Source organism: Oncorhynchus nerka, linkage group LG4, assembly GCF_034236695.1.
Source record: "Oncorhynchus nerka isolate Pitt River linkage group LG4, Oner_Uvic_2.0, whole genome shotgun sequence".
Lineage (NCBI taxonomy): Eukaryota > Metazoa > Chordata > Actinopteri > Salmoniformes > Salmonidae > Oncorhynchus > Oncorhynchus nerka.
This window is the reverse complement of record NC_088399.1, coordinates 87,458,759-87,475,268: the sequence shown is the minus strand read 5'-3', so window position 1 is coordinate 87,475,268 and position 16,510 is coordinate 87,458,759. Positions and strand designations below refer to the sequence as shown.

The 16,510-nt window shown below is 39.6% G+C and overlaps 1 protein-coding gene across 1 annotated transcript in view; it reads right to left on the bottom strand.

Annotated features, from left to right (window-relative positions):
• Window positions 1-16,313, bottom strand: part of LOC115127715 (zinc transporter ZIP4-like) — a 42,969-nt gene extending 26,656 nt beyond the window's left edge. The window contains exons 1-3 of the mRNA XM_065018001.1: window positions 15,451-16,313; window positions 13,586-13,882; window positions 13,192-13,384 (exon numbers count right to left, since the gene is read on the bottom strand). Coding sequence (XP_064874073.1) covers window positions 13,192-13,384; window positions 13,586-13,882; window positions 15,451-15,660 — 700 coding nt within the window. The 5' untranslated portion in view covers window positions 15,661-16,313. The remainder of the gene's footprint in view (window positions 1-13,191; window positions 13,385-13,585; window positions 13,883-15,450) is intronic.
• Window positions 16,314-16,510: the final 197 nt, after the last annotated feature.

Below are 16,510 nucleotides of genomic sequence, written 5' to 3'. Positions count from 1 at the left end.
TATGCTGGTAGAGTATATTAGCAGGCCATTGGGGAACAGTAATATGCTGGTAGAGTATATTAGGCCATTGAGGAACAGTAATATGCTGGTAGGGTATATTAGGCCATTTAGGAACAGTAATATGCTGGTAGAGTATATTAGCAGGCCATTGAGGAACAGTAATATGCTGGTAGAGTGTATTAGCAGGCCATTGGGGAACAGTAATATGCTGGTAGGGTATATTAGGCCATTTAGGAACAGTAATATGCTGGTAGAGTGTATTAGCAGGCCATTTAGGAACAGTAATATGCTGGTAGAGTATATTAGGCCATTGAGGAACAGTAATATGCTGGTAGAGTATATTAGCAGGCCATTGGGGAACAGTAATATGCTGGTAGGGTATATTAGGCCATTTAGGAACAGTAATATGCTGGTAGAGTGTATTAGCAGGCCATTTAGGAACAGTAATATGCTGGTAGAGTATATTAGGCCATTGAGGAACAGTAATATGCTGGTAGAGTATATTAGCAGGCCATTGGGAACAGTAATATGCTGGTAGAGTATATTAGCAGGCCATTGAGGAACAGTAATAAGCTGGTAGAGTATATTAGGCCATTGAGGAACAGTAATATCCTGGTAGAGTATATTAGGCCATTGAGGAACAGTAATATGCTGGTAGAGTGTATTAGCAGGCCATTTAGGAACAGTAATATGCTGGTAGGGTATATTAGGCCATTTAGGAACAGTAATATGCTGGTAGAGTATATTAGGCCATTGAGGAACAGTAATATGCTGGTAGAGTATATTAGCAGGCCATTGGGGAACAGTAATATGCTGGTAGAGTATATTAGCAGGCCATTGAGGAACAGTAATAAGCTGGTAGAGTATATTAGGCCATTGAGGAACAGTAATATCCTGGTAGAGTATATTAGGCCATTGAGGAACAGTAATATGCTGGTAGAGTGTATTAGCAGGCCATTGAGGAACAGTAATATGCTGGTAGAGTATATTAGGCCATTTAGGAACAGTAATATGCTGGTAGAGTATATTAGCAGGCCATTGGGGAACAGTAATATGCTGGTAGAGTATATTAGCAGGCCATTGAGGAACAGTAATATGCTGGTAGAATATATTAGGCCATTGAGGAACAGAAATATTCTGGTAGAGTATATTAGCAGACCATTGGGGAACAGTAATATGCTGGTAGAGTATATTAGCAGGCCATTGGGGAACAGTAATATGCTGGTAGAGTATATTAGGCCATTGAGGAACAGTAATATGCTGGTAGGGTATATTAGGCCATTTAGGAACAGTAATATGCTGGTAGAGTATATTAGCAGGCCATTGAGGAACAGTAATATGCTGGTAGAGTGTATTAGCAGGCCATTGGGGAACAGTAATATGCTGGTAGGGTATATTAGGCCATTTAGGAACAGTAATATGCTGGTAGAGTGTATTAGCAGGCCATTTAGGAACAGTAATATGCTGGTAGAGTATATTAGGCCATTGAGGAACAGTAATATGCTGGTAGAGTATATTAGCAGGCCATTGGGGAACAGTAATATGCTGGTAGGGTATATTAGGCCATTTAGGAACAGTAATATGCTGGTAGAGTGTATTAGCAGGCCATTTAGGAACAGTAATATGCTGGTAGAGTATATTAGGCCATTGAGGAACAGTAATATGCTGGTAGAGTATATTAGCAGGCCATTGGGGAACAGTAATATGCTGGTAGAGTATATTAGCAGGCCATTGAGGAACAGTAATAAGCTGGTAGAGTATATTAGGCCATTGAGGAACAGTAATATCCTGGTAGAGTATATTAGGCCATTGAGGAACAGTAATATGCTGGTAGAGTGTATTAGCAGGCCATTTAGGAACAGTAATATGCTGGTAGGGTATATTAGGCCATTTAGGAACAGTAATATGCTGGTAGAGTATATTAGACCATTGAGGAACAGTAAAATGCTGGTAGAGTATATTAGGCCATTGAGGAACAGTAATATGCTGGTAGAGTATATTAGCAGGCCATTGAGGAACAGTAATAAGCTGGTAGAGTATATTAGGCCATTGAGGAACAGTAATATCCTGGTAGAGTATATTAGGCCATTGAGGAACAGTAATATGCTGGTAGAGTGTATTAGCAGGCCATTGAGGAACAGTAATATGCTGGTAGAGTATATTAGGCCATTTAGGAACAGTAATATGCTGGTAGAGTATATTAGCAGGCCATTGGGGAACAGTAATATGCTGGTAGAGTATATTAGCAGGCCATTGAGGAACAGTAATATGCTGGTAGAATATATTAGGCCATTGAGGAACAGTAATATTCTGGTAGAGTATATTAGCAGACCATTGGGGAACAGTAATATGCTGGTAGAGTATATTAGCAGGCCATTGGGGAACAGTAATATGCTGGTAGAGTATATTAGGCCATTGAGGAACAGTAATATGCTGGTAGGGTATATTAGGCCATTTAGGAACAGTAATATGCTGGTAGAGTATATTAGCAGGCCATTGAGGAACAGTAATATGCTGGTAGAGTGTATTAGCAGGCCATTGGGGAACAGTAATATGCTGGTAGAGTATATTAGGCCATTGAGGAACAGTAATATGCTGGTAGGGTATATTAGGCCATTTAGGAACAGTAATATGCTGGTAGAGTGTATTAGCAGGCCATTTAGGAACAGTAATATGCTGGTAGAGTATATTAGGCCATTGAGGAACAGTAATATGCTGGTAGAGTATATTAGCAGGCCATTGGGGAACAGTAATATGCTGGTAGAGTATATTAGCAGGCCATTGAGGAACAGTAATAAGCTGGTAGAGTATATTAGGCCATTGAGGAACAGTAATATCCTGGTAGAGTATATTAGGCCATTGAGGAACAGTAATATGCTGGTAGAGTGTATTAGCAGGCCATTTAGGAACAGTAATATGCTGGTAGAGTGTATTAGCAGGCCATTGAGGAACAGTAATATGCTGGTAGAATATATTAGGCCATTGAGGAACAGTAATATGCTTGTAGAGTATATTAGCAGACCATTGGGGAACAGTAATATGCTGGTAGAGTATATTAGGCCATTTAGGAACAGTAATATGCTGGTAGAGTATATTAGGCCATTTAGGAACAGTAATATGCTGGTAGAGTATATTAGCAGGCCATTTAGGAACAGTAATATGCTGGTAGAGTGTATTAGCAGGCCATTGAGGAACAGTAATATGCTGGTAGAGTATATTAGGCCATTGAGGAACAGTAATATGCTGGTAGAGTATATTAGGCCATTTAGGAACAGTAATATGCTGGTAGAGTGTATTAGCAGGCCATTGGGGAACAGTAATATGCTGGTAGAGTATATTAGGCCATTGAGGAACAGTAATATGCTGGTAGGGTATATTAGGCCATTTAGGAACAGTAATATGCTGGTAGAGTATATTAGACCATTGAGGAACAGTAATATGCTGGTAGAGTATATTAGGCCATTGAGGAACAGTAATATGCTGGTAGAGTATATTAGCAGGCCATTGGGGAACAGTAATATGCTGGTAGAGTATATTAGCAGGCCATTGAGGAACAGTAATAAGCTGGTAGAGTATATTAGGCCATTGAGGAACAGTAATATCCTGGTAGAGTATATTAGGCCATTGAGGAACAGTAATATGCTGGTAGAGTGTATTAGCAGGCCATTGAGGAACAGTAATATGCTGGTAGAGTATATTAGGCCATTTAGGAACAGTAATATGCTGGTAGAGTATATTAGCAGGCCATTGGGGAACAGTAATATCCTGGTAGAGTATATTAGCAGGCCATTTAGGAACAGTAATATGCTGGTAGAGTATATTAGCAGGCCATTGGGGAACAGTAATATGCTGGTAGAGTATATTAGCAGGCCATTGAGGAACAGTAATATGCTGGTAGAATATATTAGGCCATTGAGGAACAGTAATATTCTGGTAGAGTATATTAGCAGACCATTGGGGAACAGTAATATGCTGGTAGAGTGTATTAGCAGGCCATTGAGGAACAGTAATATGCTGGTAGAGTATATTAGGCCATTTAGGAACAGTAATATGCTGGTAGAGTATATTAGCAGGCCATTGGGGAACAGTAATATGCTGGTAGAGTATATTAGCAGGCCATTGAGGAACAGTAATATGCTGGTAGAATATATTAGGCCATTGAGGAACAGTAATATTCTGGTAGAGTATATTAGCAGACCATTGGGGAACAGTAATATGCTGGTAGAGTATATTAGCAGGCCATTGGGGAACAGTAATATGCTGGTAGAGTATATTAGGCCATTGAGGAACAGTAATATGCTGGTAGGGTATATTAGGCCATTTAGGAACAGTAATATGCTGGTAGAGTATATTAGCAGGCCATTGAGGAACAGTAATATGCTGGTAGAGTATATTAGCAGGCCATTGGGGAACAGTAATATGCTGGTAGAGTATATTAGCAGGCCATTGGGGAACAGTAATATGCTGGTAGAGTATATTAGCAGGCCATTGAGGAACAGTAATAAGCTGGTAGAGTATATTAGGCCATTGAGGAACAGTAATATCCTGGTAGAGTATATTAGGCCATTGAGGAACAGTAATATACTGGTAGAGTGTATTAGCAGGCCATTTAGGAACAGTAATATGCTGGTAGAGTGTATTAGCAGGCCATTGAGGAACAGTAATATGCTGGTAGAGTATATTAGCAGGCCATTGGGGAACAGTAATATGCTGGTAGAGTATATTAGCAGGCCATTGAGGAACAGTAATATGCTGGTAGAATATATTAGGCCATTGAGGAACAGTAATATTCTGGTAGAGTATATTAGCAGACCATTGGGGAACAGTAATATGCTGGTAGAGTGTATTAGCAGGCCATTGAGGAACAGTAATATGCTGGTAGAGTATATTAGGCCATTTAGGAACAGTAATATGCTGGTAGAGTATATTAGCAGGCCATTGGGGAACAGTAATATGCTGGTAGAGTATATTAGCAGGCCATTGAGGAACAGTAATAAGCTGGTAGAGTATATTAGGCCATTGAGGAACAGTAATATCCTGGTAGAGTATATTAGGCCATTGAGGAACAGTAATATGCTGGTAGAGTGTATTAGCAGGCCATTTAGGAACAGTAATATGCTGGTAGAGTGTATTAGCAGGCCATTGAGGAACAGTAATATGCTGGTAGAATATATTAGGCCATTGAGGAACAGTAATATGCTTGTAGAGTATATTAGCAGACCATTGGGAACAGTAATATGCTGGTAGAGTATATTAGGCCATTTAGGAACAGTAATATGCTGGTAGAGTATATTAGGCCATTTAGGAACAGTAATATGCTGGTAGAGTATATTAGCAGGCCATTTAGGAACAGTAATATGCTGGTAGAGTGTATTAGCAGGCCATTGAGGAACAGTAATATGCTGGTAGAGTATATTAGGCCATTGAGGAACAGTAATATGCTGGTAGAGTATATTAGGCCATTTAGGAACAGTAATATGCTGGTAGAGTGTATTAGCAGGCCATTGGGGAACAGTAATATGCTGGTAGAGTATATTAGGCCATTGAGGAACAGTAATATGCTGGTAGGGTATATTAGGCCATTTAGGAACAGTAATATGCTGGTAGAGTATATTAGACCATTGAGGAACAGTAATATGCTGGTAGAGTATATTAGGCCATTGAGGAACAGTAATATGCTGGTAGAGTATATTAGCAGGCCATTGGGGAACAGTAATATGCTGGTAGAGTATATTAGCAGGCCATTGAGGAACAGTAATAAGCTGGTAGAGTATATTAGGCCATTGAGGAACAGTAATATCCTGGTAGAGTATATTAGGCCATTGAGGAACAGTAATATGCTGGTAGAGTGTATTAGCAGGCCATTGAGGAACAGTAATATGCTGGTAGAGTATATTAGGCCATTTAGGAACAGTAATATGCTGGTAGAGTATATTAGCAGGCCATTGGGGAACAGTAATATCCTGGTAGAGTATATTAGCAGGCCATTTAGGAACAGTAATATGCTGGTAGAGTATATTAGCAGGCCATTGGGGAACAGTAATATGCTGGTAGAGTATATTAGCAGGCCATTGAGGAACAGTAATATGCTGGTAGAATATATTAGGCCATTGAGGAACAGTAATATTCTGGTAGAGTATATTAGCAGACCATTGGGGAACAGTAATATGCTGGTAGAGTGTATTAGCAGGCCATTGAGGAACAGTAATATGCTGGTAGAGTATATTAGGCCATTTAGGAACAGTAATATGCTGGTAGAGTATATTAGCAGGCCATTGGGGAACAGTAATATGCTGGTAGAGTATATTAGCAGGCCATTGAGGAACAGTAATATGCTGGTAGAATATATTAGGCCATTGAGGAACAGTAATATTCTGGTAGAGTATATTAGCAGACCATTGGGGAACAGTAATATGCTGGTAGAGTATATTAGCAGGCCATTGGGGAACAGTAATATGCTGGTAGAGTATATTAGGCCATTGAGGAACAGTAATATGCTGGTAGGGTATATTAGGCCATTTAGGAACAGTAATATGCTGGTAGAGTATATTAGCAGGCCATTGAGGAACAGTAATATGCTGGTAGAGTATATTAGCAGGCCATTGGGGAACAGTAATATGCTGGTAGAGTATATTAGCAGGCCATTGGGGAACAGTAATATGCTGGTAGAGTATATTAGCAGGCCATTGAGGAACAGTAATAAGCTGGTAGAGTATATTAGGCCATTGAGGAACAGTAATATCCTGGTAGAGTATATTAGGCCATTGAGGAACAGTAATATACTGGTAGAGTGTATTAGCAGGCCATTTAGGAACAGTAATATGCTGGTAGAGTGTATTAGCAGGCCATTGAGGAACAGTAATATGCTGGTAGAGTATATTAGCAGGCCATTGGGGAACAGTAATATGCTGGTAGAGTATATTAGCAGGCCATTGAGGAACAGTAATATGCTGGTAGAATATATTAGGCCATTGAGGAACAGTAATATTCTGGTAGAGTATATTAGCAGACCATTGGGGAACAGTAATATGCTGGTAGAGTGTATTAGCAGGCCATTGAGGAACAGTAATATGCTGGTAGAGTATATTAGGCCATTTAGGAACAGTAATATGCTGGTAGAGTATATTAGCAGGCCATTGGGGAACAGTAATATGCTGGTAGAGTATATTAGCAGGCCATTGGGGAACAGTAATATGCTGGTAGAGTATATTAGGCCATTGAGGAACAGTAATATGCTGGTAGGGTATATTAGGCCATTTAGGAACAGTAATATGCTGGTAGAGTATATTAGCAGGCCATTGAGGAACAGTAATATGCTGGTAGAGTGTATTAGCAGGCCATTGGGGAACAGTAATATGCTGGTAGAGTATATTAGGCCATTTAGGTACAGTAATATGCTGGTAGGGTATATTAGGCCATTTAGGAACAGTAATATGCTGGTAGAGTGTATTAGCAGGCCATTTAGGAACAGTAATATGCTGGTAGAGTATATTAGGCCATTGAGGAACAGTAATATGCTGGTAGAGTATATTAGCAGGCCATTGGGGAACAGTAATATGCTGGTAGAGTATATTAGCAGGCCATTGAGGAACAGTAATAAGCTGGTAGAGTATATTAGGCCATTGAGGAACAGTAATATCCTGGTAGAGTATATTAGGCCATTGAGGAACAGTAATATGCTGGTAGAGTGTATTAGCAGGCCATTTAGGAACAGTAATATGCTGGTAGAGTGTATTAGCAGGCCATTGAGGAACAGTAATATGCTGGTAGAGTATATTAGCAGGCCATTGAGGAACAGTAATATGCTGGTAGAATATATTAGGCCATTGAGGAACAGTAATATGCTGGTAGAGTATATTAGCAGACCATTGGGGAACAGTAATATGCTGGTAGAGTATATTAGGCCATTTAGGAACAGTAATATGCTGGTAGAGTATATTAGGCCATTTAGGAACAGTAATATGCTGGTAGAGTATATTAGCAGGCCATTTAGGAACAGTAATATGCTGGTAGAGTGTATTAGCAGGCCATTGAGGAACAGTAATATGCTGGTAGAGTATATTAGGCCATTGAGGAACAGTAATATGCTGGTAGAGTATATTAGGCCATTTAGGAACAGTAATATGCTGGTAGAGTGTATTAGCAGGCCATTGGGGAACAGTAATATGCTGGTAGAGTATATTAGGCCATTGAGGAACAGTAATATGCTGGTAGGGTATATTAGGCCATTTAGGAACAGTAATATGCTGGTAGAGTATATTAGACCATTGAGGAACAGTAATATGCTGGTAGAGTATATTAGGCCATTGAGGAACAGTAATATGCTGGTAGAGTATATTAGCAGGCCATTGGGGAACAGTAATATGCTGGTAGAGTATATTAGCAGGCCATTGAGGAACAGTAATATGCTGGTAGAGTATATTAGCAGGCCATTGGGGAACAGTAATATCCTGGTAGAGTATATTAGCAGGCCATTTAGGAACAGTAATATGCTGGTAGAGTATATTAGCAGGCCATTGGGGAACAGTAATATGCTGGTAGAGTATATTAGCAGACCATTGAGTAACAGTAATATGCTGGTAGAGTATATTAGCAGGCCATTGAGGAACAGTAATATTCTGGTAGAGTATATTAGCAGGCCATTGGGGAACAGTAATATGCTGGTAGAGTATATTAGCAGGCCATTGAGGAACAGTAATAAGCTGGTAGAGTATATTAGGCCATTGAGGAACAGTAATATCCTGGTAGAGTATATTAGGCCATTGAGGAACAGTAATATACTGGTAGAGTGTATTAGCAGGCCATTTAGGAACAGTAATATGCTGGTAGAGTGTATTAGCAGGCCATTGAGGAACAGTAATATGCTGGTAGAGTATATTAGCAGGCCATTGGGGAACAGTAATATGCTGGTAGAGTATATTAGCAGGCCATTGAGGAACAGTAATATGCTGGTAGAATATATTAGGCCATTGAGGAACAGTAATATTCTGGTAGAGTATATTAGCAGACCATTGGGGAACAGTAATATGCTGGTAGAGTGTATTAGCAGGCCATTGAGGAACAGTAATATGCTGGTAGAGTATATTAGGCCATTTAGGAACAGTAATATGCTGGTAGAGTATATTAGCAGGCCATTGGGGAACAGTAATATGCTGGTAGAGTATATTAGCAGGCCATTGGGGAACAGTAATATGCTGGTAGAGTATATTAGGCCATTGAGGAACAGTAATATGCTGGTAGGGTATATTAGGCCATTTAGGAACAGTAATATGCTGGTAGAGTATATTAGCAGGCCATTGAGGAACAGTAATATGCTGGTAGAGTGTATTAGCAGGCCATTGGGGAACAGTAATATGCTGGTAGAGTATATTAGGCCATTTAGGTACAGTAATATGCTGGTAGGGTATATTAGGCCATTTAGGAACAGTAATATGCTGGTAGAGTGTATTAGCAGGCCATTTAGGAACAGTAATATGCTGGTAGAGTATATTAGGCCATTGAGGAACAGTAACATGCTGGTAGAGTATATTAGCAGGCCATTGGGGAACAGTAATATGCTGGTAGAGTATATTAGCAGGCCATTGAGGAACAGTAATAAGCTGGTAGAGTATATTAGGCCATTGAGGAACAGTAATATCCTGGTAGAGTATATTAGGCCATTGAGGAACAGTAATATGCTGGTAGAGTGTATTAGCAGGCCATTTAGGAACAGTAATATGCTGGTAGAGTGTATTAGCAGGCCATTGAGGAACAGTAATATGCTGGTAGAGTATATTAGCAGGCCATTGAGGAACAGTAATATGCTGGTAGAATATATTAGGCCATTGAGGAACAGTAATATGCTGGTAGAGTATATTAGCAGACCATTGGGGAACAGTAATATGCTGGTAGAGTATATTAGGCCATTTAGGAACAGTAATATGCTGGTAGAGTATATTAGGCCATTTAGGAACAGTAATATGCTGGTAGAGTATATTAGCAGGCCATTTAGGAACAGTAATATGCTGGTAGAGTGTATTAGCAGGCCATTGAGGAACAGTAATATGCTGGTAGAGTATATTAGGCCATTGAGGAACAGTAATATGCTGGTAGAGTATATTAGGCCATTTAGGAACAGTAATATGCTGGTAGAGTGTATTAGCAGGCCATTGGGGAACAGTAATATGCTGGTAGAGTATATTAGGCCATTGAGGAACAGTAATATGCTGGTAGGGTATATTAGGCCATTTAGGAACAGTAATATGCTGGTAGAGTATATTAGACCATTGAGGAACAGTAATATGCTGGTAGAGTATATTAGGCCATTGAGGAACAGTAATATGCTGGTAGAGTATATTAGCAGGCCATTGGGAACAGTAATATGCTGGTAGAGTATATTAGCAGGCCATTGAGGAACAGTAATATGCTGGTAGAGTATATTAGCAGGCCATTGGGGAACAGTAATATCCTGGTAGAGTATATTAGCAGGCCATTTAGGAACAGTAATATGCTGGTAGAGTATATTAGCAGGCCATTGGGGAACAGTAATATGCTGGTAGAGTATATTAGCAGACCATTGAGTAACAGTAATATGCTGGTAGAGTATATTAGCAGGCCATTGAGGAACAGTAATATTCTGGTAGAGTATATTAGCAGACCATTGGGGAACAGTAATATGCTGGTAGAGTATATTAGACCATTGAGGAACAGTAATATGCTGGTAGGTATATTAGGCCATTTAGGAACAGTAATATGCTGGTAGAGTATATTAGGCCATTTAGGAACAGTAATATGCTGGTATAGTATATTAGCAGACCATTGGGGAACAGTAATATGCTGGTAGAGTATATTAGACCATTGAGGAACAGTAATATGCTGGTAGAGTATATTAGGCCATTTAGGAACAGTAATATGCTGGTAGAGTATATTAGGCCATTGAGGAACAGTAATATGCTGGTAGAGTATATTAGACCATTGAGGAACAGTAATATGCTGGTAGAGTATATTAGGCCATTTAGGAACAGTAATATGCTGGTAGAGTATATTAGCAGACCATTGGGGAACAGTAATATGCTGGTAGAGTATATTAGGCCATTGAGGAACAGTAATATGCTGGTAGGGTATATTAGGCCATTTAGGAACAGTAATATGCTGGTAGAGTATATTAGCAGGCCATTGAGGAACAGTAATATGCTGGTAGAGTGTATTAGCAGGCCATTGGGGAACAGTAATATGCTGGTAGAGTATATTAGGCCATTGAGGAACAGTAATATGCTGGTAGAGTATATTAGCAGACCATTGGGGAACAGTAATATGCTGGTAGAGTATATTAGGCCATTGAGGAACAGTAATATGCTGGTAGGGTATATTAGGCCATTTAGGAACAGTAATATGCTGGTAGAGTATATTAGCAGGCCATTGAGGAACAGTAATATGCTGGTAGAGTGTATTAGCAGGCCATTGGGGAACAGTAATATGCTGGTAGAGTAAATTAGGCCATTGAGGAACAGTAATATGCTGGTAGAGTATATTAGGCCATTGGGGAACAGTAATATGCTGGTAGAGTATATTAGCAGGCCATTGAGGAACAGTAATATGCTGGTAGAGTATATTAGGCCATTGGGGAACAGTAATATGCTGGTAGAGTATATTAGGCCATTGAGGAACAGTAATATGCTGGTAGGGTATATTAGGCCATTTAGGAACAGTAATATGCTGGTAGAGTGTATTAGCAGGCCATTTAGGAACAGTAATATGCTGGTAGAGTATATTAGGCCATTGAGGAACAGTAATATGCTGGTAGAGTGTATTAGCAGGCCATTGGGGAACAGTAATATGCTGGTAGAGTATATTAGCAGGCCATTGGGGAACAGTAATATGCTGGTAGAGTATATTAGCAGACCATTGGGGAACAGTAATATGCTGGTAGAGTATATTAGCAGGCCATTGGGGAACAGTAATATGCTGGTAGAGTATATTAGCAGGCCATTGAGGAACAGTAATAAGCTGGTAGAGTATATTAGGCCATTGAGGAACAGTAATATCCTGGTAGAGTATATTAGGCCATTGAGGAACAGTAATATCCTGGTAGAGTATATTAGGCCATTGAGGAACAGTAATATGCTGGTAGAGTGTATTAGCAGGCCATTGAGGAACAGTAATAAGCTGGTAGAGTATATTAGGCCATTGAGGAACAGTAATATCCTGGTAGAGTATATTAGGCCATTGAGGAACAGTAATATGCTGGTAGAGTGTATTAGCAGGCCATTTAGGAACAGTAATATGCTGGTAGAGTGTATTAGCAGGCCATTGAGGAACAGTAATATGCTGGTAGAGTATATTAGCAGGCCATTGAGGAACAGTAATATGCTGGTAGAATATATTAGGCCATTGAGGAACAGTAATATTCTGGTAGAGTATATTAGCAGACCATTGGGGAACAGTAATATGCTGGTAGAGTATATTAGCAGGCCATTGGGGAACAGTAATATGCTGGTAGAGTATATTAGGCCATTGGGGAACAGTAATATGCTGGTAGAGTATATTAGCAGGCCATTTAGGAACAGTAATATGCTGGTAGAGTGTATTAGCAGGCCATTGAGGAACAGTAATATGCTGGTAGAGTATATTAGCAGACCATTGAGGAACAGTAATATGCTGGTAGAGTATATTAGGCCATTTAGGAACAGTAATATGCTGGTAGAGTATATTAGCAGACCATTGGGGAACAGTAATATGCTGGTAGAGTATATTAGCAGACCATTGAGGAACAGTCATATTCTGGTAGAGTATATTAGGCCATTGGGGAACAGCAATATAATCTCATTATCCAGGCTTCATGGGGTTATAGCATAGGGTTTGAGGGTAACATTAACATAGGGTTTGAGGGTAACATTAACATAGGGTTTGAGGGTAACATTAACATAGGGTTTGAGGGTAACATTAACATAGGGTTTGAGGGTAACATTAACATAGGGTTTGAGGGTAAGATTAATAGCATCATGGTAAATGAATGATGAACTATGTATTGCACAAGATGGATTAATGAGTGGGTTGATGTTACAGTCCAGCCAGGGGCATGACATTACAGTGTAATAAAACTAAACAGTGCGAGGAAAATGATTCATACTAAATAGCGATAGTAGTTTGTCATGAGGCAATATTACAGCACGGACATGTCGTACCAATAGGAATAGTTGTTTCTTACTGTACCATGTATGGTAATGTTGTCAGAACCGAAGGAGTTGAATATGAAATCCAGAAAGTAGTCCTCTTCAGGCAGTGCTCTGGCAGTCATGCAGTCACCTTGCAAAGCATGGTAAACTATGTATCCAAACATCACATCCATGTTGTGTGGGACACCATCATTCATCTCCTCCAGGATGTCTTGACCAGTATGACACTGCTAAATGACCACCATAACGAGGGACAGACATACACCGTTGAATAGAATATAAAGATTTTGTTGGAACAAATCTACTCAAATGAGTTGGTTAGAAAACAGGTTACTGTTGCTAACGGTAGTTCATTGGGTTTCTATTGCACAACCTTAGAAGGTACAGTATATAAAATGTGTTGCCATTCTTATTAACACAGCAGCACCAACCTGGTCGTACTGCTGATCGGGCTTGTAGTGCTTCTTCAAGTTATGGAGCAGTGTCTCTATCCCACTGCTCTCTGTGTCTCCGTGTCCATCCCCATGGTCATAGCCTGTGATCTCATGGATGAAGTTGTCCATCTCGTCCCCCCACCTCCCTGCCCTCACGGCAGAGCAGGCCTCTGAGGGAGAGCTGAGGTACAGGCAGCATCCTGCCGCTACTCTGAAGAAACCCTCCTTGTGAAGGAGACCACCAGCGCTGGTGAAGTTACCCACCAGCTGGTCTACTGACTGCACAGATAGGCACTAGAAAGAAGCAGGGTGGCTTCAGTGTTTCATGTAGATTATTTATCTACCCAGTACAAATATATGCCTAATTTATGAGAGAAAACCAACGTAGGGTCTTGTAAAGTCAGTAATTATGACCACAAAGCTAAAGGAGTTTAGGTTGGGTGAATGCGAGACATAAAAATCTAATTTTCTGATCTTTAACAGCTATTCTCTGGCTTTTTGAGTCAGGACATGCAGAGACTTGGCCTATTATCCAACCGATTCTTCTGTAGAGTCTACCAGAAGTCCAGAACTGATTAGTGATGCTGGAGGCTAAATGCTCAACTGGAGAAACAGAAGAAAAAAAAGAAAGTCTTGACACACTTCAAGTCAGATGCACATTTCTTTTAAAAAGAGGCTGAGCTCGATGAAGGTCGACTGACCGAAAGCTCCGTATCTATTAAAATAAATGTGCATCTCACTGGAAGTGTGCAGAGATTTCTTCCTGATTCTCCAGCATCATGGCCACGTATGAGTAACATCTCAAGCCATTGTTGCATTAGCAGAACATGCTGTTTAACTACTGATCATTAGTGATAGTCCCAAACATGTTTGGCCAATCTATAACACATCTCTCACATAGCATGTGACAGAAAACTTCCTCTACATGGTCACAAGGGCAGATTACACCTGCCACGGTAAAGTCCAAGGCCTTCAATGTCTGAACAACAGAAAAAATGTATTAAAAAAAATGGATGTGTACATGTTTTTCTACTGTAGTCAAATTAAACCAAAATGAACACTTATTGGAGTACATGTGGTGCAACGGCATGATGGACAGAGTCATTTATTATCATTTATTTTACATTGAATGTATTAAATGAAGTAAAACAGAATGCCCAATCATTTAGACGTTTAAACAGGCTGCACAGTAAAAGGGTAATACAATCACGATATATATCAATATTTATTTGTTTTACACATAAGCAATTTAAGTCAAAGCCATTGCTATAATCTATGATAATACCCTAACACATGGAATTAGTTAAATATTGATCAGGGTGTTTTACATCATTGGTAGAACTTAATGATTTTAATACAGTTACACAAATCTGCTACAAAACTATCTACAATGCTGACGTCGTGTATTCTCTCTATATAATACCTACATCAAATGTATTTATATAGCCCTTCGTACATCAGCTGATATCTCAAAGTGCTGTACAGAAACCCAGCCTAAAACCCCAAACAGCAAGCAATGCAGGCGTAGAAGCACGGTGGCTAGGAAAAACTCCCTAGAAAGGCCAAAACCTACATAATAATAGCCAGAATCATTACTGTTATCATTATCATATCATTATTATTATTGCTCAGTGCTCACGATATATGTATCAATACAATTATCAATAAAATTAAAATAAAGACTTGGTTCGAGACTGGTCAATAAAAATATAATAATACAGATTTAGGCTTAACAAGCTAGGTCTATGACAAATGTACAGCGCTGTATTCCATTGTGTGTAGCGCACCGCACAGTAACAGGTGCAGATTGGACCTCGACCTTTCCTAAAACCAAGTTGAAGCGAGTGTAAGAAAAAAGTTACCTTTTCACACGACACACCAGGGCACTGCACACGCTTCTCCAACAGTTTGAAAAAGGAGTGAACTGACATTTCATCCAGGTATTCCTCTCCTGGCGACACGAGCTCCACCACTTTCCCATATACATCCACAGGTGAACCCCACGCATAGCTGAATAGGTTCAAACTCAGACATAGGAGAATAACGGGAAAATACCTATATATAGTTTCCATTGTTCTATTAAAATATAAATCCAATTTTAAAAAATAAAATAAAAGTGCAAAAACAGTGAGTTTATAGAAAGAGATGATTCCGAGTGGCGCATATGCAGTCCACACACGGTTTTAAGTTCACCAAACAGCTATCTATAATCAGCTAAGTTACAGATTTCCTTGACCTGTTAGCTCGCCTTTGATTGGTCCAGAGGCGAGTTGCGCTTCGCTACCAGTCCATCAATAGGAAACCATTGCAGTTCACCTGAATATGGGGTACAGGTCCAAAATCACCTGTCTTCAATGGACACTCAGCATCAGCTGACATAATGGCAAGAGTTATGTCAATAAGACATGTTGCTAAGAATACAGGCAAAATATTTGTGCCAACTGCCAAGTGATTCACTTACATCCTCAATGGTGACCAATACACTGATGACCCTTTATGGGATTTTTTTTCTGCCTGCTATCTCTTCAGTGGTGAAGAAATCTAATCTATTAGCTAACATTCCCATAACATTCCCATTCCCATTTACTAAAATTAATAAACATGATGTAAACACAAACCATTACCGACAGCGTAAAAACAAATACACATTTCTACAGAACCTTTTTGTAAAAAATGTATACTGATACATTAATTGATTGATATATTTTTTGAAACAGCCAACATAGTCGAGGACGTTGACTGATGAATTAATTCAGAGGCCCCATTCTCCATGTATAATCATTCTGTGGACTAAACGTACTTTCCATGGACATCACTCAACATATACACTGACCGTGTGACTGGATGATTGGGTTTCATATTTAGGGCCAATACTTTTTCCTGACCATGGCTAAGAGAAACTCCTGGCCCTACTCACAATGA